The sequence below is a fragment of the Gobio gobio genome, assembly GCF_949357685.1.
Source record: "Gobio gobio genome assembly, chromosome: 12".
Classification (NCBI taxonomy): domain Eukaryota; kingdom Metazoa; phylum Chordata; class Actinopteri; order Cypriniformes; family Gobionidae; genus Gobio; species Gobio gobio.
In genome coordinates, this window is record NC_137105.1 from 37,862,263 (window position 1) to 37,887,259 (window position 24,997).

The 24,997-nt window shown below is 38.2% G+C and overlaps 1 protein-coding gene across 3 annotated transcripts in view; it reads left to right on the forward strand.

Moving 5' to 3' along the window:
* The window catches only part of dnm3a (dynamin 3a), a 66,993-nt gene that overhangs the window by 27,220 nt on the left and 14,776 nt on the right, over positions 1 to 24,997 (forward strand). Inside the window, exons 12-19 of one of the 3 annotated variants that reach the window (XR_013817641.1) lie at positions 740 to 826; positions 974 to 1,044; positions 1,135 to 1,186; positions 3,559 to 3,605; positions 5,087 to 5,200; positions 13,066 to 13,175; positions 19,531 to 19,642; positions 23,229 to 23,393. Coding sequence is in view for 2 of the 3 variants with exons in the window: in XM_079831425.1 (XP_079687551.1) it covers positions 740 to 826; positions 974 to 1,044; positions 1,135 to 1,186; positions 3,559 to 3,588; positions 5,087 to 5,200; positions 13,066 to 13,175; positions 19,531 to 19,642; positions 23,229 to 23,393 (741 nt within the window). In the remaining variant the exon portion in view is untranslated. The remainder of the gene's footprint in view (positions 1 to 739; positions 827 to 973; positions 1,045 to 1,134; positions 1,187 to 3,558; positions 3,606 to 5,086; positions 5,201 to 13,065; positions 13,176 to 19,530; positions 19,643 to 23,228; positions 23,394 to 24,997) is intronic. The other 2 variants (XM_079831425.1, XM_079831426.1) reach the window with 2 other exon arrangements.

Below are 24,997 nucleotides of genomic sequence, written 5' to 3' on the forward strand. Positions count from 1 at the left end.
CCACACGGATCCGCCATTTTGGGAGCATGAAACCGACATTTTTTGAGTGGATAAATCTGAAAACGACACCCTTGTGTTTTCGTGTGTACAGCCAATCCATATATTTTGTGAAACGGTGATGTCATCACACCATGTCCCGCACGGGAAAGACTAGAAAGGGATACAACTACGGGCACTGGGTATGCGCACATCAATATTGTGTCATTTAATGACTATATTTGCATTATTGTAAGGGTAGGTTTAGGGTTGGGGTTGGGGGTAGGTGTAGGCCTTAATAAAACACAATCTGGTAAGTAGCACATTTATTTATTGTTATTTTATTGTGAGATTTTGCCTCACTTCCTACCATTGCTGTACCCCTTCTAGCCACAACACTTATTCTCCGTTTTTAGTGTATTTCTAGAATTAAAGTGCCACATACTGGCCTGGCATGTATACTACATCATTTTGAGTCGGTTTCAGTGCTCTCGTTTGTATGCAGATATTTCTTGAAACGAGTGGGAAAAAAAGATTGGATAGGGAAAGCTCTGGCTTTGTGTGGACGGGGCCATATTGTATATTGTAGTTTTGAATTTTGAAGCACACTGCAAGTGCACATTCAATAAAACATTCCTTTTTCACAAAGGACAATAAGATGAGGAACTTTAATTAAACCAGTAAAGAGGGTGGTGTTAATGGGTTTAGATTTTTTTTTTTAATTCTAGCTTGATTTTTGTTTGTTTGTTTTTTCTGTCCTCAGTTAGAGACCTTTCCAAAACTACGGGAAGAGACTGAGAGGATAGTGACCACACACATTCGAGAACGAGAGAGTCAAACCAAAGACCAGGTCAGACTGATACCTGGACACAACCAATCAAATGAATCTCTATTATGGACTGTTTAGTTATAGATGAAATTATCATTATGAGCATTTTGATTACAAATTATTGTTTTATGTTGTATCTTGTTTTGCACATGTTTGTTCACTGAACAGGTTTTACTCTCATTAGAGATTCAGCTCTCTTACATCAACACAAACCATGAAGATTTTATCGGATTCGCAAAGTAAGGTTTTAACGACAAATGACAATAAGAAATAAATAGAAATAAAACACGACATGAGAGATTTCCATCCTCTTACACATTTCCTTTCAGCGCTCAACAGAACACCAATCAAACATGTAAGAAGCCTTCAGCAGGGAACCAGGTGAGTCAAAGTGTTTTATGAAAAACTCTTGATACTGTATGAACCATATCAGAAATCATCAGCAAGCAGGGTTTGGACAATCCTGCTGAGTCTTTAATGGAAGGAAATCTCTTTTCTGCTCAAGCTCTGTTGCTCTCTTGTCCATCTGTCTTACATCAGTAATATTTGGCTTATGTGTATGTCTAACATTTGTGTAATTCACTACAAATGTTGTGCTGCAAATGAATATTCTTTTTTTCTCTCTCTCGCTCTCTGACTCTCGTCCTGATTTTACAGAGTTAGACATGTTCCTGGGTCAACGTATTTTGTTGATCCTTGAACAACATTCCTGTCTGAAAATTTAGTCCTAACCATATCCATATCCCTACCCCTAAACCTAACCCTGCCCATAAGTTATCCATAATATTTGAGAGAAATCATTGGTGAATAACTCTGATGTAGAAGCACCAAACCCTGACTGTAAGCCAAAACTTGACACAAACTGTAAAATTGTCCCTGAAATCTGATTGGTTGAAGATGTTGATCCAGGAATATGTTGCACTTAGTGAAATCAGGTTCTGCCTCTCTGATGGCTGTTTTTGCCCCCTATTGTTTCAAAAGAAATTGATTCTTAAACAATTATTAAAATCTATGAGCCAAGTACAGCTCAACAATGGCTGCCCTCTTTTTTGTGGCCTTGGTGTTGGAAGTATATTTCTCATTCTTTTACTCCATTTGACTGAGCAGTTTGTGAGAGGCTCACTAATGTATTGCATATCTTTAAATACATGATATGCAAGAAAAGCTCACACAGTAGTTACTTTCCAACCAAGCAGCTTTCTGTTGGTCACAAGAAGAACTCAATTACAAAATCTGCATGGGGAAATATTTCCCTTGCGTGAAATTTCTGATCATGTAGATTCCTATTGAATAGATTGGATTTTTGCCTTGAAATTTGACTGCACCTTTAGAGCCCTTGTGCCTCTGTTTGTCCTTGTGACAACCAGAGCGGGCGAGAGTCATGAGAGAACTGCTCGAGGCCGGTGGCGTGATTGCAAATGAGCGTCACCTGCGCGTCACACCGGTCTCATATCTCTTACGGAGGAGCTCAGATGCATAAAATGAGGACTCTCTCGTCCTTCACTGTCGTCGCTCCTCCTTTTATGCATCCGAGCTCCTCTGTTCTCTTACGGCTCTCGCCCGCCCTGCTTGTCACAGTACTATTGCAGTTTTAATTATAGTACTGTACCGGGCATTAAATACGATGTTTTTAATGGTAGGTCTGTTTTAAATGGTTTATATGCTAAAAATTTCCCAGAGGAGATCTTGAATACCATTTTTGCTTCCCTTCTACCCCACGGCTGAGCTCTGTTCTCTGCACCAAAACTTGATCACATGATGCTAAGGACAAACATTTCAGTCCATTCCAATGTACGTTGCTCTTTCCCATCTTTGATAAACATTTTAAAGGAATTTTCCAGGTTCAATAATTTGAATTTTTTTTAAGAGAGTAATACGTTTGAATCTTTAATCATTGATATCTCTGCTAATGAGTCATTAAAACAGATGACTGGAAATTGAAATCCATGGTATGGTAATTAACAGTATTGGTTAATGATGATGTTGATAGGGAATTACTCCATGATGTCACATTAGCAATTCATATATGACTTAATCTATAAATCAGTTAGACCCTTTATTAGTTGCAGATGCGGTAATAATTATTGAATGATTTAGTTATTCATTAACTCAAGATTATCTGTGCATGAATTAATGCATTTTACTGCACCCTTTTTGTAAAGTGTTTTTACCATATTTAAAAATACATATATTTTATGGTATGCACTGTACTATAATGCACTTACAGCAACTGGAATAAATGTTAAAATATAATGTTAAAAAAATACAGCCACAATTTGACACATGAGATTAGTGTGATAAGATTAACACAACCACCACTAAAAGAATGATTTTGACAACCTTAAGGCCCAGGTATACTTTATTTTGATCACACAACCCTTTCAAAGTACTCCATTGGTCATTTTGTGTGCACGACTGCAAACATAGTTTTTCCTCTGTTTTTAGAGACTGAGGATGTCAAATACATTTTTTGTGATAATAGAGCTGGACTAATATTGAACCTGAAGCATTACTGTAATTTTTTTTAAGATCTCATATCTCTTCTTCGGTGTTACACATTCATTGAGCGCTCACTGTGCTGCATGGTTGCTTTTTGCTGTACATGTCTAATCTTTACTAAACCTTCCATTGCTTAGAATATGGTATGTTATTTTTAATGAATCAATGTGGAGTGCCAGCGTGCCAGGAGAGATGCCCGTGCTCACTGGTGCCACCTTAATGGTTTTATTCTCTCCTCTCTGCTGATGTTTTAGGGTGCCGCCCCTCCTCCACCCAGTCAAATTGTACGAGTCCAGTGTCTGTAAGCCTTACCTACTGTCTACCAGCGTCACATAGTTTTGTGTTTGTGTCTATGTATGTCAGAACGCCTGTATGCCTCTGGACACAGCAAAACCGTGTCTTCCTCTTTACTTTCTTTTCCACCCTTTGTCTGGTGCTGCCGTCACATAAATCAAAGACATTCTGGGACTCAGAAATTCAGATTTTTACGACTCCTGCTAAAACACTCCCTGAATGTTGTTGTACAGTGTGTTTTTCATGCACTACACTTCCCTAAAGACTCTTTAATCAGTGTAGAGACACAACAGTCCAAAACATGACTCTTATTCTGAATCCTGATTTGCCCAGCAGTGTCTTGTAAAGTAACAGTCTAAAACCTTATACTATTAATTACCTGCTTCATTTACCCTCATATTCATCATTTTAATGTCTCTGAATCACTGTACTTTAATTCTGTTCTTATAGGTAATTCTGTTCTTTAATTATTTTCTTATCTGTGAATGAACCTCCTTGCAGTTTGCAGCCCTGTACACGAGTAAACGGGCTCGTATGTATGCGGGCGCTAATGTTAAAAACAGGTTGGAATCTCAAACTCCTCTTTGATCTCGGTCCATTTGGCCTGTGTGTGTGTTTGCAATTTCTGAAATTGAAAAAAATGGTGCATGCTGCAAACTTGAAGTTGGTGCAGTCACAAAATAAAGAGAATGTTTTTGTGTTTTATTGTATTTTTTGTTGTTGTTTTTTGGAGGCTTGATTGAAATTGTAGGGGAAGTAGTGCTTCTGTACAAGATTTGTTATTGTCTATGTTATTGGAATATTGTATCTACTGATAACCATTTTTATGAGGAAGAAATCATCATACATGCATCATGGCGTCCTTTTTTGCTGCATTTTATCTCTTCAGCTCAGTTTTTTTCTTCTTTTTTTACTTTTTAAGGTGAAATCAATACATTTGATAATAATAATTGATAATAATAGTTCTTACTACTTCCAAATGACAACTGTTCATAAAGGTACTGAACTGAATGGATGACGCACAGGATAAAACTGTGTTTTGAAAGTCATGATCAGCCTAAATATGCCAGAAAATGACTCATATTTCCTACGGGATGTTTTGGACCTTTCCCCTTTCTCCCTTTGCCATGCCGACCTTCTGTTTCCTTTTCTTTCTTCACCTCCACCCTCTCATCCCTTAGTTTTTTCTCTGTCATCCTCTGCCCACTAGCTTTTATTATATTGTATTATATAGATTTCCTTTTCAGGGTAGTATTATCCTATTTATCCATTCATCCATCCATCCATCCATCCATCCATCCATCCATCCATCCAATCCATACAATCCAATCCAATCCAATCCACACACTCACCCTACACAGATTTGACGTGTTCTTAAAGTTCACATTGACCTTTTTGTTTCTTAAAGGACCAGAGAATCTCAGCCTCTGTCTGTTTTTTAATGAACCATGAACCCAGACTTTTTCACCTTTGACTTTTGCCCCTCAGGTGATTCGCAAGGGCTGGTTAACCATCTACAACATCAGCCTGATCAAAGGAGGAGCCAAGGAGTACTGGTTCGTGCTTACTGCAGAAAGTCTGTCCTGGTTTAAAGATGATGAGGCGAGTAACTTCATTAGAGATATACATGTGATCTTTCATTCATTTAATGACTTTATGATGATCATGGTAAAATACAGTTTTCAGTGGTCTGCTTAAAGTTCCCTGCCAGGTTGTGGTGGAACTGATTGGCTGGTCTCTGTGTCAGTCACACTGTGTGGCCTGTCAGGCGGGCTGCCATCTGTCTGCCTGTCTGTGCCTGCTGTACAGGTGCAGGAAGTTCTGCACAGCAAGTGTAGACAGGCAGACAGACAACGCTCTCAGTCATTGGCAGCACAGCCTGCTTCTTCTGACCGGAAGCCGGAAGCAAAAGGGCAAGAGAGAGAACAAAGATAATATATCACTAGAATACAAACATAAAGGGCTTCTACATGACTTGTAAACATCATTGCATTTAACATACATTTTCATTCTTCTCTTATGCCATTTATAATTTTTTTCTGAGATAAATCAAAAATTGTCTAATACAAAAATTAAAAATGACACTGAAAACTCACAATACTCTTAAACAAGGTAGCAATTTAAATGCAGTAAAAATTATTACTAGATTATGAAATTCTCTTATCGTTCCCTCGTTTCTCGTTTCGTTGAATCCTTCTTTCCTCATGTCTTTTTCCTTCTTAGCTTCTATTTTACTTGCTCCCTTTTCCTCTTATACCCCCACCATCTCTCTGTCCATTGGGAATTAAGGCATTTGGTCTGGATCACCCTGACATAGCTGGAAGCCCCCCAAGTCAAACTAACACACAAACACACACACACATACACACACACACACACTCAGACACACATGGTTATTGATATACACAGAATCTTAAACACACACAGACGCAGACACACTAACACTCACCGGTCGTCCCAACTGCCGAATGCATACGACTACATAAGCAAACACAAATTTTAATGAATACTGAAACTCAAAACCGTGCGGCACTTCAAACAGAGGAATTTGCATGAACATGGGTATATTTTTCTGAAAGTCACACTCCGTTAGGCTCAAAATATTCCGATCTGAACACGTATATTGTTAAAATGATTGGTTTCCTTTCAAATTAACATTGAATTTTACACAGGTTTTAAAATATTAGTGAATTTAAGAAGTTCACATTTCCTTAAGTTCTGCTGAATCCATTATTGCAGTAATTTCTTTTGAATATGAGAGTGTGCATGATCCCTCTAATGTTTTCCTGGAGTATATTCAAATATATTCAAATTGAATATTTGACTTCATATCACACCGTTTTCAATCTGTCCATCTCTTTTCCTGTCTATTTTCTTTCATTTCTCTTTATTTCATTCTGTCTCTGTGGTTGGCAGTCTCACTGGGGCCATACACATTCCTGGGTGGAAAATTGTAAGACTTTGTCCAAACACCATCCAGCCTCCTAGAGCCTGCCGAAAGAGAGAGAGAGAGAGAGAAGAGAGAGAAGAGAGAGAGGAAGAGATACAGCCCCTCACCCATTGCAGCAGATCACATTGCAATTCTCACACTTTCTGTGCTCATACACACATTCTTACATTTAACCGGATCACTTCTTTACCCTTAAAAACTTCAATTGTTCTCCAATACAAACTGGCATCAGATGTTCCCTTCTTTTCTCTAAATCTCTCCCGGTTCTGATGGCGTTTATGGCCCGAGACTGCTGGTTTGGGTTAATCAGCGCCCAACACTAAACAGACATGCATTCCAGCAGTCTTTCCTCTCTCTCTTTTTGAGCCGAGCTGCATGAAGGAAAACAGATGACTTGTACTCCCCTCCACTTCTGTTAGCATTCTGCATAATCACTGTCTTTTCACCTCTTCTCAGAGTCTTACGGCGTGCGAGTTAGCTTGCACACATGCGTCAATTATGCAGATATCTGGACAAATTGCTACTCGAAACCTTCAGAATGGCCTTCTCAAGATGGAAAACTAGCCGGACACCCGGAGCTTTTATATAAGCCATATGCATGCACAGCTCGGCCTGAGTAGACACATGTTTACACATAAACGACGGGAATGACTACTAGAACGGTAATATTATTCGCATGCCAGGTTTAGCTACATGTAATGTGGCTGATGTGATGTACATGCCTCCTTTTTGGTGGGCAATCACCTAAATTCAAGCTCTCATTCATCGAGAAACTTCTTGTCCGTGTCATTAACGGCAACTTTGAGTCCACAGAGACATGCAGTATAACCAACACTGGTGTAGAAAAAACAAACAAACATAGCAGAGTCTGACTTTTCACCTGCAGTTGTTGAGTTTGTGTGTGTTTTTGCTTGCGTTTGAGAGTTGGCGTCGGTTCCCCAGCGACGTGAGTCCATGCACAGTCTAACCAATGTGCAGACTACTGTACACCAGTATGATCCTGAACAGGTAGTCTGAACACTGGGATGACGGAGCAGGAGATAGTTCCAGCCCTCTCTCTCACTCTCTCATTCTCTCTCTCTCTTTTCACCTCTTTTTCTTTATCTACTTCAATCACTCAGTCCAACCCTGCTGGCCCCGACCTTCACAGGAGGCGGTAGAAGATGCAAAATAAACACGACAGAAATAGTCTCCATTGCTATCTTATTCTCACTCTGGATGACGCCGACGAAGAGGACGGAGAGAGAAGCTCCAGACGTCCGTTTACCCGTTCTCGACTTCCTCAGTTCCATCTCGTCCCCGTCCTCGTCCCGCGTTGGTTTGCGGTATCCAGCCTTGACGTGGCACATCGCTCCCGCGGCCGGCTATCTGGCAGGACGTTCATTGAAGGCATAGCAAAAAAGAGGGAATGAGGAGTCAGAGAAGGAAGGAGAGAGAGACAGAGAAAGAGAGAGAGGAGAGGGAGGGACCCCACTGGCCATATAAGGGTTGATGGGACCCTTGGGGAATAAACTTTTTGGAGTGGTCCGTTGTTTCTCAATTCCTCTCTTTCTTTCAGTCTTTTGGTCCTCGCTCCTATCCACTCCTGTCTTTCTCCCTCCGTTCTCTCTCGGTACTCCCAGCCATCCTCCGGACTTCCCTGCCTCATCTCTCTCTCTTTCTCACTCACTCCCTCTCTCTCGCTCTCTCTCTCACTAAAGCGGTACCAGATGTTGTATTCTTAACGCCAGCCTGTCATTTCTAACTTTTTTTTTAACCTCTAAAAACTCAGGCAGGAAGTGGGCCCCTCTGGAATGAAAAAAAGAGAAAGTTTTCGAGGGGAGCAGAACAGGAGGGGTGCAGAGAGTCAAGGAGGACAAGGAGAGATAGTTTAAAGGAATAGATCCCCGAAAAGTAAAAATTCTGTCATTGTTTGCTCACCCAAATGTTGTTACAAACCGTATGCTGTTGTTTTTTGAATAATTGTTTCACAACTCTTGTCCAACAATGACAGTGTGAAATGACCAGGGGCTGTCAAGCACCAAAAAGGAATATTGTGAAATATTATTACAATTTAATTTTATTACAATTCTAATTGAATATGTTTTTCTCAATCGCTTTTGCACATTTTGCGAAACCGTCATAACATTCTCTAAACTTTAAGGGCAATTGTCACAACTGTTTCCTTGAACATCAGAACTCTATTGCATATCTGCAAAATGTAGTTACTCACCCAAAACATTTTATCCATGCTTCAAAACCTAGTTGTTTCAGTAAATTGGCCAGTGCCCCCAAAATAAAAAGTGTTTTTGTCATCGTGTGAGCCACACTGGTCAAAGTGTTTAGATGTTTTTCACCATGGAAATATTTGTTATATACAAATTTCATGTTTTCTACTTTTTAGTTGACACAGTTATCTGATTTTTACACTGTACAAGAATGTTTAGCTGAATGCTCTTCACTGAGAGGAAAAGTCAATACTGTAATACACAACTACACGTGCGAATGTAGTACATTTGTATTTATATGGTACATTTTTGTAGAAATGTTTTACATGTAAACTGAAAATTCACAGTTGCTTGTTTATTTTTACACACTTGTCTTCCCCTAACACCACCTCACACTCTTTTATATCTTCCTATTGCTCTTCCATGGGAAGCAACTGTGAATTTCCAGTTTACGTGTTAGAACATTTCTACAAAAATAAATGAATACATTTGTAAAATATGAATACAAATGTATATATACAGTACTGCTGTTGCTGCTGCTGTTTAGGATTGTGATGTTCCTCTCTGTTTGTGCTGGGTAAACTCCATATAGCCTATTGTATTCTTCACAATTTGATTGGTAAGATTGTGATACCTATTTCATTACAATGGCAAGCCATTTGCCAATTTTTTTGCCAAAATATCATGGGTATTTATGGAATATACATGCATGTCCGACAGATTTTGATAATTAAATGGATCATTTTGCATGTGAAGGCTCGCACGATGAATAGAATATTTAGAAGTTGTGAAGAGTTGGACAATTTCACTGAGAATCAACTCATCTGTTTTGATCAACAAAGCCATGTGTATTTAGTTATTGTGCAAATTGTAGACAATTGTACATACTCTTTTGCACACATATGCCAAACACATGCAATTTGCTTGAATCAATAAGAAATTCAAATCTGATGTGAAGAAGAAACGAACTGTTCAGAGATCTGAACTTATTGTTTTGAGAGAGAAAAAGCGACTGAGAAAAACTGACATCATTTATTCCTGTGATGGCAAAGCTGAATTTTCAGCATCATTACTCCAGTCTTCAGTGTCACATGATCCTTCAGAAATCATTCTAATATGATGCTTTGCTGCTCAAGAAACATTTAATTTCTTTCTCGGTTTTTTCGAAGAATAGCTTTTATTTAAAACAGAAATCTTTTGTAACATTATAAATGTTTTTTTTTACTATCACCTTTGATCAATTTAATTAATCCATGCTGATTAAAAGTATACATTTCCATGAAAAAAATCGGACCCCAAATGGTAGTGTATGACTTAAATTTCAGTCTGTTACACAAAGTTATCATATGGCTTCAGAAACACTTAAAATGTAGCACACGAGAAGTATTGGCCACTTTTATGAAACTTTAGTCAGTTCCTGCTCACTATGAACTGTTGTTGAATGGTAAGAGCTTTGTAATAATTCTTCAACAATAGCTGTTTCCATCCATCTATATTTATGCGCATTGTGGTACACTGTAAAAAAAATTATCTTGATTTCAACGGTAAAAGACTATAAAAATGCCACGGTTAGAAACAGTTAACTAGTTAACAGAAAGTTTTCGTACTATATACGGTCAATAACTGTAATAGAACCTTGCATTTTAATATAAATTTAACAGTAATATACTGTTAAATTTAGTTTTTGGAAGTGAAAAATACATTTGATGTATTTTTATTGAAATATGTTTCTTCTTAGTTTTTTCTAATCAGTTATGTACATTAGGGCTTTATGTTACATTTAATGTTGTTCAATTAATGTTTATTGCATTTTTAAAATTCCATGTGTGTTACCGTGAGTGTTTGTGTGACACTGTGCACCTTCTATATATGAGTATCGTCCTCTAAAAGCTGCTTGTGATGAGCTTTGATTCATCATGTGACTCTCATTGTTACAAACTAGTGTGTATATCAAAACTCACGACAAGAAAAACAGACTAGACATGTAACACTCATCACCACTAGGATTGGTGGTTGTCAGTATATATATCAAAGGTATAAAACAGATATTAGTATTTCAATAGGTTGGTAACTTAACATTATTTCAGTTAATGAAATACGGTTATTTACTGTAAATTTAACCTAAATCTGTAAAACCTAAAATGTTGCAACCATATTTTTTACGGTAAAGTTCTGGCTACCACAGCTGCCGTTTTTTTACTGTAAATTTTACGGGGATTTTTTTACAGTGTATATAATTTTTTTTTAAACAATGGATGGCAATGCCAAGATTTCTAAAAATGCGCATAAAAACCAATGTGCTCAACTGAGGCAGATACATTTTTATAAGATAAGAATACATGTGCATAAACTGTGATGGAAACACATTTACCAAATAAATTCCTTGATGTGCATCAAAAAAAAGTGTCTTTGCGCGATGGGACGGCAGAACTGACTAACCAGCGGACCGATCTCATTGCATAGCATCTGAAATGTTGTTTTAGTCATTATAAAATGCCTTAGCCAAAGTCTATCATCAAAGTGGTTCCGTACCTCCCAAAACTGTCTCAGAACACGACTGCATTCCCAAACAGCATGTGCCTCTGAAAGCAAGATGACATGACTGTGTTTATTGCGTCTCATCTGCGTGCTCTGCGGCCCAAGTAATTTATTATATATAAAAAAAGACCCACAGTGGCTTCTCCTACTGCAGTGTACTGAAGTGATGATTTTGTTCTCTTCAACTTGCTGGATGGCATTATTTGCAAATGTTTTATGCAGTATTCCAATTTAGCGCACATGCAAGTTAAATCTGCAACTATGTATGGAAACAGTTACTGTCAAGTTTTGGCATTGTAATCACATGAAGGTGAATAGATGATGGCAGATTTTCTTTAAGTTAACTATTCCTTTAAGTTAGAAAGCACAGGTTTTTGAACATTGTTAGATGGCCAAGCTGATTTGCAGAAAATGCTTGAATTTCCAAAAGAATTCCTACACAGTCACTCCGTCAGACTCAATCACTGATAGCAGCTTCATATGGCTTCTCTCTTCCCCTTTCTGGTTTTAGTTTTTACTCTTTTTAGAGTGTTTCCCCCCACACTTTCATCCCTTGTTCCTCTCTTTCTTTCCCACATCTCCGTTCCGTTATTTGCAATGTAACCCAAGCCGTTTCCTGAGACCCCAGCCCCTCCTGTACAGACAGAGGGAGGAGAGAGGTGGAGAGGGGGAGCTCTTTTTCTTCTCTTTAGTTTTTTTCAGACGAAATGTTGTGTTTTAGAGCCTTGGTCCAAATAATGACTTCCACATGTGGGCCCTCACACTCGATCTCTCAATTCCTTTTTCATTCTTATTCCCTCTTTCTTTCTCAATCCTTTACTCAAAGAGTGAAAACTAGTGGCATCTCTCATGTGCATTTTTTTTTCGGCCCTGGGCCTGAAGCCATCCTGAGGATGATCACATGGATCTACAGTAGATTCTTTCTTTGTTTCTACCCTCTTGGCTTTCTTCCTTGTAGTGATTTTCCCTAGTTCACACCATTTTAGAGATTCGGTTAAAGAGATTGTTCAGCCAAAAATGAATATTCTGTCATTATTTGTGCACCCTGATGTTGTTCCAAACCTGTATTTTCTTTCTTTTTTGGAACAGAAAGGAAGAATGTCCCGGTCACTTGTTTCCATGCAATTGCAATGAATAGGGACAGAAGCTTTCAAGCTTCGAAAAGGATGCAAAATACCATAAAAGAGTCATAAAAATGGTTCATACAACTTGCGTTCTATATTCCTTGTCTTCTGAAGCTACAATAAAACTCAATAGCAATAAAAGCCTTGATCTTCCTTCCATGTTTATGAGTTTACAGGAGATTCCAGAACAAATAGTTCTTTTGAAACAGATGTTGGTTGATCTTGTTCAAAGATCCAGTTCTCAAGTTCTACTCACTGACTCAATGATTCAGTGGTTAACAGCTCACCAGAGGGAAGATTATCAGTAAATGAATGATGACTTGAAATGTGTGACAATTTTGAAGCTGGAAATTTCAAGTCCCAATTCATTGTTATTTAATGGAAAAGAACAACCAGTACAGACTGAAGAATTTTTTCTTTTGTGTCCTACAAAAGACAAAGTCTCTTGGGTGTTGACCAACATGACAATGAGTAAACGATGACACAATTTTCTTGTTTTGGTAACATATTCCTTTAACACCATTTTTTGAGAAACTCCTAATACAGTTTGTTGACACTATAAAACTTTGCCACGTGTGAATGTTAAAAAAAGGTTCCCAGAAATGCTCACTAAGTCTTAAGATGTCCATTGTCTGTCACATTTTCTAGGAAAAAGAGAAGAAGTACATGCTTCCTCTGGACAACCTGAAGGTGCGGGACATAGAAAAGAGCTTCATGTCCAGTAAACATGTCTTTGCCATCTTTAACACAGAGCAGAGGTCAGTTACACCACCTACATACACTTCAAAAGAGAACATGTTATTTTCAGAATATATTTGAAGAGTTCAGATGCAAAAACCTCTAAGTCCGTCTGACATGTTTTCTTTTAAATTAGCATTTTTTTATCAGGCTCCTATGTTTATGTTCAGTAATTTCACTTTAATGGCAATGAAAATGTTATTAGTTAGTTCACTTTAAAACTTTTAAAAAATATCACTTTAGTCAAATCATTGGTATTTAACAAATGTAACTTTTACTATGTGTGTGTGTTTTTTTTGTGCAAAAACCTCTAAGTCCACCTCTTTTGCAACTGGAAACATTGCAAATGATAAAAGCAGAATTCAAAATGTAACAATGAAGAAACTGATCCACACAGTAGGGAAGCTGTGATGCAAAGTGACTGCCACGTCCCTTTTTCTGCCAATTTGCCACTGTAACGATGGACAAAACATGATAAAAACTTGCAGCTCGTCAATTGAAAGACGGCTTATACGTCATTCATCTTGAAATCATATGATTCGATTCACATCTTCTGATTGGTTTCTGTGGACTTAGAGGATTTTGCTGACAAAGGGAAGTGGCGTTTAGCGTTTAACTAACTGGTATTTCTGAATGGGCTGACACTGGGATTTAGAGGATTTGAAGCAAAAGTATTTGATAAACTATGTGTGGAGAGCATTCGCTCAATATCATTATCTCAGGTGGCGTTTAGCGCTTTTGCATCTGAACTTCATATGTTTTTTTGAATAGTTGGGCACCAGTATTGTTTTGTAAAAGAAAAAAACAGCCAAATTAGTCATCAAAGATGAGGATATTGGGCCCTCAGAGCCAAAGTAGTGGCATCTTAATTTTTCTATTAAAACATTTAAATACTTCATCAGTTGAGCCCAATTAGAAATGGATAGGAAAGTAAGATAAGATGTTTTATCAAGCTATTATTCTTTTTACTTTTAGATACATATGTAAAGCCTAGAAGGTCATGTTACAGAAAAGATACTGTATGGGGGTTCAGGGTTTGAACCTTTTTTATATTTTGCTTAAAATAAGTAAAAGCAAATAATGTACACAATCAAAACACAATCATTGTGAGCAGAAAACAAAATTAACTATTGATATTAAAGTTTAAGTTTGAAATTTCCTTGCCATCAAATATTTTTTATTTAATTTATTATGAAATTCTCTTAACATGCTGACTAATAATGTTAAATGTAGATGAAAAAAACCTGTTTTGAATGGTCAGAGTTATGTACGACAGATAAAGTTAACTATATTTGCTGTATTCTCGTACTGGCAGTGTTTTAGCAAAATATGTGTCATCTGCAGCTCTTAAAGAGTTAGTTCACCCAAAAATGAAAATTCTGTCATTAATTACTCACCCTCATGTCGTTGGACACCCGTAAGACCTCCGTTCATATTCGGAACACAAATGAAGATATTTTAGTTGAAAGCTGATGGCTGAGAAAGGCTTCAGACAGGCCTCCATTGGCATTCAGTACATTGACACTTCCAAGATCCATGAAAGGCACTTAAAACGTCGTTACAAAGTCTATCTCACCACAGTGGCTCTACAATAATTTTACGATGCGACGACAATAGTTTTTGTGCGCAAAAAAAAATCAAAATAACACCTTTATCCAACTTGTTCTTGTCTTCCGTGTGTGCCTCCACGACGCATGCGCGAGAATATGACGCAGATCCGGCGTTCGGACATATGACCCAGAAGCGATTTGTTTACGAGCAGAGGAAGACGCGCGTGTCTAAGCTGTTTAATTCTACATTGATCGTGCTTTAGGTCTCGGTGTAGTGCTCAAAATGGGGCTTAAGTGTGTATTTCATGGATTCCCGAACGCCGGCGCTACGTCATATTCTCGCGCATGCGTCGTGGAGGCACACACGGAAGTCTAGAACAAGTTGGATAAAGGTGTTATTTTGATTTTTTTTTGCGCACAAAAATTATTGTCGTCGCATCGTAAAATTATTGTAGAGCCACTGTGGTGAGATAGACTTTGTAACAACGTTTTAAGTGCCTTTCATGGATCTTGGAAGTGTCAATGTACTGAATGCCAATGGAGGCCTATCTGAAGCCTTTCTCAGCCATCAGCTTTCAACAAAAATATCTTCATTTGTGTTCCGAATATGAACGGAGGACTTACGGGTGTCCAACGACATGAGGGTGAGTAATTAATGACAGAATTTTCATTTTTGGGTGAACTAACCCTTTAATGTGGTGCTTTTAACATCTTTAGTGGGAAAGAGAAGCAACATGCGCCGAAAGGGCTTGAATGAAGCGTGTTTGGCTCTAGATAAAAATATTAGATGATATAACGGCAAAAGATCATTGCCATAAACGACCCTGAGCGCTGGTGGTGTGAACTGCTCCGTTGTTTTGACGTGGAGCTCAATTTAACTTGAAATTGTAAAATGGTGCTACCATTGCCATTATGTCTCGCGGTTCATTTGGAACCGCTATTTGAGGATGCCTATTTTAGACAAACCCCACACAACTAAAATAGAGTTCAACTCTCTGTGTGAAGTCTCCGAGTGTAAGTTTGTCTGTGTGTTTTAAGATCACAGCCAATAATTAATAGTCTGGTGGGCAATGAAATGGGTGAAAGAGTCCCATAGACTTACAAAGAGGGAGGGACACCATCCTGGCGGTGTCATGGCGGCAATTTTTGCATGGGCAAGCACCACTCACATTTTCTTTATTATTGTAGATTTATTCTATTAGAAGTCATTTAGAGAAGAATTTAATATGTTCTCTCTTTCTGTCTCTCTTTCTCTCTCTCTCACACACACACACACACACACACACACACACACACACACACACACACACACACACACACACACACACACACACACACACACACACACACACACACACACACACACACACACACACACACACACACACACACACATTCCATTCTACAATGTCTGGACTATTAATCAGTTATTTAGATCTCTCCTCTACTCTTTTAATATGTTTCTCCGTGCCACAACCAGGCTTTTTTCCTCAGTGTGTTTTATTCCTTCTCTATTGCAATTTGTACTCTGACTTCCTTGCTGCTTTCTAATCGAGTTTCTTGTCCGTTACCACGTGTCTTTACCAGTCTTGATAAATGTAAGAAGAGGTTGCTTTTTAAGAGTTTCTGTCCTATTCAGCTGCAAAGAGTGACAGGACATTTTGTCAGTCACTTAGATTCTATTTCTGTGGTGTCGCACTGGGTAACCCCCAGTCTTCAGTCGCATGATCTTCAGAAATCATTCTAATATGATGATTTGCTCGAGAAACATTTCTTATTATCAGTGTTGAAAACAGTTGTGCTGCTTAATATTTTTGTAGAAACACAGTAGTCAAGATTTTATTATTTATGATAATTGTGTTTGACACTGTAGCCTTAGATTCACCACGAAGGCAATTAATGGGCCGCCATTGAGCATGTCACACTAAACGATCCAAGACCCCTTGCAATGAAAATGGTCTCAAGGAGAGCGTAGTGGATTCACATCTGGTGGTCACGGCACACACACACTTACACATACATCCACATGCCCTTCTACACAGACATATACTGTAACTCCATTTCACATGCACACCTTTATATTTTCTAACATAAACACACTCTAACCTTACAGTAATACTTCACAAAGAGCACAACGGGAAAAGGGGGCGCAGTAGGACACACTTTGACACATTCCTGGCCAGTCTCTACTTCAATGTCCCTCCCTATCCTCTTTTTCTCTCAGTCTTTGACATTCTGTCTCTACAAGCACAGCCTCTTTCGTTTTGAGTGCGGGTGTGTCTGGGATTGATTAGCTGCTTAATTGGAGAGATGTTGGTATGCTGCGGTGAGCGTGCACGCACGCACGCACGTACACACACACACACACACACACACACACACACACACACACACACACACACACACACACACACACACACACACACACACACACACACACACACACACACACACACACACACACACACACACACACACACATACACACAGCTTTGACACTGAGAGAGGCATGGCAGACTATTGTAAACACACCCAAGGCTGCACCACAATCAATCAGATGCTCTCACACACACACACACACACTCACACACACATCCATCACTTCAAGCACTCTGTATAAAGATATTCAAGCTCTCATAAACTCCACACTCATTCCCGCTCACCAGCAGAAACATACCACCCAGCACTCTGAAAAATCCCCTTTTCTTCTCTCTTGCTCTTTTAAACACACACACACACACACACGCTCTAATGATCTAGTGATTCATACTGTGCCCTTCACACCCACCAACTCGCGACCGGTGATGTCAGGCGGTAGATGTAATTTTTGTCACATCGGTGACACCAGTCTGGCATGGGACGGGGAAAGTGCTCATGAGAAAAGCAGAGAGCTTTTTTGTTAATTTTCTTCCACATTTTTTGCATTAGTGTGCATTACATCCGGTTTCATATGTGACGGCAAGTAGTTATGTGCGGTTCTGGACTCACTCAGGACTGTGATTAAAGGAATTCTTAGGGTTTAACATATGCTATGACATCTGAAACAATTACCGCAGACAATAATTACAAGCCGCTCATCAGTTTGTAAAAACAAACAAAAGTAGTTTTTACAGTAATGCATTTACAAAGGAGACCTCTCCTCATTCAATTGTAAGTGCATTACAGTAAATGCGATTTTTAGTTTTGTTTTTACAAACTGATGGATGGAAACATAACTTGTTTAACATGTATCCAGTGTTATTATAGTTAAATAAAACTTAACTATTAAAAATAATTTTCGTAAAAAATTAAAATAGAGCAGAAATAAAATATAATATTAGATAAAACTTAAAACTTACAAAACTTAAAGTTGGCATGAAATTTGAAATAGTCTTTTCATCCCAATTGTGACGTGTGTATATATATATATATATTTTATATATATATATAATTTTTTCCTTTAGGAATGGATTGTTGTCGTTTGCTATAGATTACGTATTTTTTACAACTCGCATCTTTCAAAACTGGCAGTTATTTTTGAATTAAAAATTAAGAGGTCACATGAATTTAAAAACAAATAATGATGTGCACCGATAAATCATTTATAATAAATATGGCAATGTTCCATACAAAAATAAGAATTGTCAAAAATGACAAAAGTAAATAACCAAAACTTAAACTAAAATGAAAACTAAAAATAAAATGTATATTTAAAAAAATTGATAAAAAAATATTAAAGAAAACACTATAATAGTATATACTGAAATAACACTGCATGCATCTAAGACTTTGGGACATAAAAACCCATAATAAGCCCCGTAAACGTAGCCAAATATTATTTTTGGATGCACACAGATTGTTTTGTTGATGTTGTGCACACTCATTTTTTAGGTCTAAATCCTTTTAAAATCAGAGCCGTACCTTGTGGTTTTGGAATGGCAAATAAAGTTCAGTACATTCACAAGCGCCGCAGTTATCCTGTCATAAATATCATGAACCACCAATGAATTATGAATCGTTTAACCGCAAAACAGTATTCCACACATTACACCTTATTAGGAGGGTCTGCAAAGCAAATGATGTTTGGATGCTTGGACCAGTGTATCGTTTGACATATGGAGTCATGTACGTACATTTTCGGACCAAGCGGTCATAAGAAATGTTATAGCAATTAGTAGCACTGAGTCATATATGTGCTTGCAAAAACAGTGTTTTGTAGCTGAGTTTTATGAGACTGAAGCATGTGAAACTGGGGTTGCTTTGGTGTGTGGTTTGTTTTAGTGTATGCGTGTCCGCACTGACCCGGTCTTAGGCCACATTCTTGTAGTCGTGTTCTTATCAGCCGCAGACTAAATCAAATACACGTTGTACGTTATACTTTAAGCCTCTTACCCCACAGGCACAACAAAGAGATACAATAGCCGCAAAAAGAGAGAGAAATAAGAGGGAAACAAAAGGAGGAGAGGAACAACAGTATAATTAGGGGGAATGTGGAACAGATGGAAAGAGATGGGCTCCAGATTCCTGCCTTCTTCGGAGCGAGCGGGAAAAAAAAAACGAGGGAGAGAGAGACTGGGTAGAGATACGAGACAAAAGTAAAAGGTGGGAATGGGAATGACGAATTAAAAAAGGTGAGATAGGACAAAACCTGGGGAAAAATTCAGATTAGAATCAGATTGGAAAGGGTGAATGGATTTTCATTTCAGGGCAGAAAGGGTGGTCTGGGGTTTGTGGTTTTGGACAGATGATATGTGTGAGTGAGAGAGAGGGTTTTGCTGCGCTTGTTTATGCGAGAGTGTACGTGCTGCCATGGGAACCGGCTAACGACAGATTACTTTCCCTGTAGGAACGTGTATAAGGACTACAGGCATCTGGAGCTGGCCTGTGACACTCAGGACGAGGTGGACAGCTGGAAGGCCTCTCTGCTGCGAGCTGGGGTTTACCCAGAGAAAACCACAGTAAGCACAGCAACCCATCGGCTTCTGTACCTGTACGCTAAACCCCGTGACCTAATACTTCAAAATAATGCTTAAACCAAAATGGGCTTTATAGCCAGATGCCATGTGGAAATTTATAAGCTTCACTCAGAACTTTTCATTCCCTAGTTCTTTACAAAAACAAAACCATGTGTTAGTGTTTTAAAGGAATAGTTTTTTAAAAAGTCCCATTTTTTTTGTCACCCCTTTGTTTTTTGTCACATTTTCTTTCTTGGAACACAAAAAGAGAAGTTTTAAGAAAGTTCATGCTGCTCTTTTCCATACAATGAAAGCAGACCAGACCAAAAAGCACCATAGAAGAAGTCCATATGACTTATGCGTCAAATTCCAACCGTGCGTCTGAATAAGCCTACTTCCCTACAGTAGTAGATGAAAAACAGTATGTGAAATGAGTAGTATGTCCAGTATTCATAAAACATTCATGCTACTTTCGCTGAAAAGTGTGCATACAATGGACAATTTACTGTCCCATGAGGCCAAGAGAGGAGTTGGGAATGGCAGTGAAGTGACGCAACTGGCGGTGTTGGTCACATGACAATGACGACATGATGGATGTAGTAGGGACTTTAAGCAACAGCTGATGGAACGTCAATAGTGTTCTGGCGTTCTATGGCACATGCGTGTCTTTAACTGCTACTTCGTGACGTTCTACTGTAACTGACTACTACGGGAGAATAGCTGATTTGCCGTAGTCAAAAACAACCCTTCTCTTGCTTTTGTTTTGTTTTTACATTTCATCGTTATTAAATTTTTTGTACTTTGCCAAATGATTAAATAATCCGTTACGCTCTCCTCTTTATTGTTGCTTAGTGATTTTTGCATTCTTTGGTTACAGTTAAACGTGTACTTTCGGTCGCCGTTGCCATTGCATCGGAAGCTGTTGCTGAAAGGAACACTACACTTTTTTTGAAAGTAGCACTTTTAGCATAGCTTAGCATAGATCATTGAATCTGATTAGACCATTAGCATCTTGCTCAAAAAATGACCAGAGTTTCAATATTTTTCTATTTAAAACTTGACTCTTTTGTAGTTACATTGTGTACTAAGACCGACGGAAAATGAAAAGTTGCGTTTTTCTAGGCCGATATGGCTAGGAACTATTCTCTCATTCCTGCGTAATAATCAAGGAACTTTGCTGCCGTTCCATGGGTGCAGCAGGCGCAATGATATTACACAGCGCCTGAAAATAGTCCCCAGCACACTCCCTGTACAAGCAGGTTGTCACGTTGGTTATGTTGCCGGAAGTTAGCCTATTTTCCGTCGGTCTTAGTACACAATGTAACTACAGAAGAGTCAAGTTTTAAATAGGAAAAATATCGAAACTCTTTGGTCATTTTTGAGCGAGATGCTAATGGTCTAATCAGATTCAATGATCTATGCTAAGCTATGCTAAAAGTGCTACCGCCAGACCCGGAGATCGGCTGAATGGATTCGAAAACGGTAAAACTGAACTGTTTAACTCTAGGGGAGTTCCTCACAGACGAATACCGCATATAAACATAATAAAACACAATACAACATACAATCCAGGCCTGGTCCTCTCTTGTCGCTCACTGTCAAGCTGACATTCAGCCGAGATCTGCCTTTATCCAACCAATGGATAGAAGTTTTTTGGTTAAATAGTCTGTTTCACTCTGATGTACATTGTGAGAGAATATCTGTTTCATGGTACATCTGTTTCATTGCAACTTTGATGGTTGCAAAGTTTGTTCCTCATCAAATGTAGTAGCTACAGCATGCGATTTCGGACGCAGCTCTTTTTTTATTTGCCTTTGCGTAATTGGCATGTATACATATTCAAACTTCATATTTAAGCGATTTGTTACAAGACATAAATAAGAGATTGCAAAAAAGCTATAATATGGCTTCAAAAGACTTGGGTTATAGTCATTTGGAGAACTTTTATGCTTGTTTGTTTCTTTTTGCATTTGTTCACATTCACTTTTATTGTATGGAAAAGAGTAGTGTGAACATTCTATGCCTAACTTCTGCTTTTCTGTTCATAGAAGAAAGAAAGCCAGAGGCGTTTGTGAAGACGCAAGCATCTACAGTAAATGATGACTGAGTAAACTATTGAATCCAGAAACAAATACGCTGATCTGAAGAACCTATAAAATAGCATCAGCATTTGGCAATCTCCAAAGAGTCAAATTAAAGGGATAGTTCACCCAGAAATGAAAATTGTGTCATCACTTACTCACCCACATGTCATTCCAAACCAATAAGTCTTTTGTTCATCTTCAAAACATAAATGAAGATATTTTAATGAAGGATTTCTATCCTTCCTGAAAATCAATTTCACCAAAATGTTGATGCTTCATAAAGTTCATAAAGACATTGTAGAAATTAATTTGAATTGAGTGGTTATTTGACCACACCAAATTGAAAACAGAAGCTCAACAGTACTTGCTTGATGAGCAAGGCTATTGGTGCACGTCAAGCAAGCACGTTTGAACTTTCGTTTATCATATTTGATGTGCTCTATGAATGGGCATTGATCAAGGTTTATATGTGTATAAAAGCCTAAATTAAATCTGTTCATCATATACCTTGATTGTGTCTCCTCAGAAGACTTGGATATGGATCACTTTTATGATGTCTTTATGAACTTTTTCATGAATGTTTGGTACAATGAATTTTCTTTTTCTTTAACAATTATTAAAAATAAATGTATTTGTGTTTGGAAGATGAACCTGAAAGTATGGGTTTGGAACAACATAAGAGTGACAGAATTTTCATCTGAACTAACCTTTTAAGCACCTTTTTTTAACGTCCTCCTTACCTATTCTTTACAAGCTGCAGTGTTTCAAGAAATGTACAGAGATTATACATCCACATAATAACCAGGCCATCTATGCACATAGAGCGTTGCAGAAACCTCCACATATTTCCACAGAACTGGAGCGCCTGGTGTTCATTAATGTTTAACACATTTCACATCTTATTGCTCAGAATTCTACAGATTTTGCCCTAAAATCTGAAAAAAAAAATTATTCCATCGAGGCCTTCTAATAACTTAGTGGACTGTTGTTCGAATAGCTCTCACTCCTGTAGTTTTTCTATGTGTGTGTGTTTGACTCTACGGCTGCAGGCTTCATGGTGGCTGTGCTCTAGGGTCAGGAGCTCTGCTGCATTCCTCAGCTCTTGTGTCACACCATGGAGGATCAGCAAGGGAGGGGGCTTTGAGCTCTGTTTCTAATCAGCTCCCTTGCTTTTTTTCTTCTTCACGCTCTCCTCCATCCCCCTCTTTCTGTCTTTATGTATGCTTTGGAGCTACATGTTGAGTGATGTCACAGTTCTGTCAGGGTTCCCCATAATTTGCTTTGACAGAAGTCAACCACACCCCCTCCAACAGTCACTGAAGTAAAACTCATTATTTCCTTGCTTCTCGTCTTTTTATCCCCCAACATCTCTTTTCCCCTGCCTATTTCTCTTCATGTATGCGCACTCATTGCCCTATGAAACGTCTTTCACATCCCTCTACACCGGTTGTACCTTTCCCATATATTTGCCCATATCTTCAAGTGTCTTTTTTCTGATTGGTCAGGTAGATGGAGAGAGTTCAGGCCAGGCGGAGAGCTTCTCCATGGACCCTCAGCTAGAGCGTCAGGTCGAGACCATCCGCAACTTGGTGGACTCGTACATGAGCATTGTCTACAAAAGCATTCGAGACCTGATGCCCAAGACTATCATGCACCTCGTCATCAACAATGTTTGTGCCCTTTGCATCTAACACTGATATAACATCCGATACAGAAGGCAAACAATGAAATCTGAACAAATACATTTGCTTTAAAATGTCTACCCAAGTACTTTTATGTAAGATGAAGAGGGTAACACTTTATTTGGACCCACTTTATATTAGGTGGCCTTAACTACATGTACTAACATTTTAATTAATAATTTGATACAATGCACCTTTTGTGTACATACATGTTTTTACATTGTACTTACATTTAAAAAAATACCTGCATGTAATTACATCTGTAATTAATTTCTGTAGTTACATTTGTAATTACACAGTTGACACTTCCTTTACACCTAACCCTACCCTTAAACTTACCCATATCACCACACCTGTCCCTAACTCTACCCGTATCCCACCTCAATATCAGCAAAGGTGTTTTGCAATACAATTTGAACACAGTAAGTACATTGTACTTATTTTTTGATGTAAGTACATTGTAGTTAAGGCCACCTAATATAAAGTGGGGCCCTTTATAGTGTCCTTGTTACATATGTTACATGTACTTACGGTAAATTATGCATAATTACATGCAACTAACCCTCAACCAAACCCTAATCCTACCATAACCCTATAGTAAGTTCATGTAGTTAATCAATATTACTCAGTACTTAAATATATAATTACACTGTAACAATGACACCTTAAATAAAGTGTAACCATGAAGAGATATGTATTTATTAATACATTTATATTTTATTAAAACCATATACTGGTAACATTAGGTCTTCCCACAGGGAAACAAGTTTTACAGTTTATGTAATGTTTAGGATGTCTATTTATTTATTTATTTTAGATTATTTATTAGATTATTTGTTTTAAATAATTATTTGTGATTCCACGTGTGAGCAGTTCAATTGTAAATAACGTTACCATCGTTTTGATCCAATTAATTTATGTTTCAAAAAATGTTCAAAAAAATTCCAGAATATTTAGTTTAACTGGACATTATATTGACTTAAAGCCTGTTCACACCATCGTTCTAATTCTATAAGAATAGCAGCTCCACACCACTACTTTAACAATAACAACAGGGGAGCAATATCGTTGGAATCCCTTTCAGAACGATTTTCAGAATAATAAAAAACATTTACTGCCAATCAGGATCCATCAGACTTTAAGGGTGTGTTCACACTTCACCATGTTTGATTAAAACGAACTCTGGTGCAATTACTCTGTTAGTGTGGTTCATTTGAATAAGTGCGAATCACTGAAAAGATCGGTCTCGGTCGGCTTCCAAACTAACTCTGCTGCCATTCGAATTAAATATGAATGTAACACAGACCAAAGACATGTAAACTAACCAAAAACTGGACATTTATGTCACAAGATGCGACTCTTAAAAGGACAGAATGCTCACGCATACCTGTTTTTTCTCGTTATAGTCGCGATGTTGCACATAACAGTTACGGCACAGGCATCAGAACCGCGTCTCCTCGCAACAGATCTTAGTTTGTATGACAGAGGAATTCTGACACTGTTTTGGCTCCTTTACACAATTTATAAGCTCTTCACAAGTTCTCAGCTGGTCAAAATGCCATCACATAGGCTACGCACATACATGAGCGCAT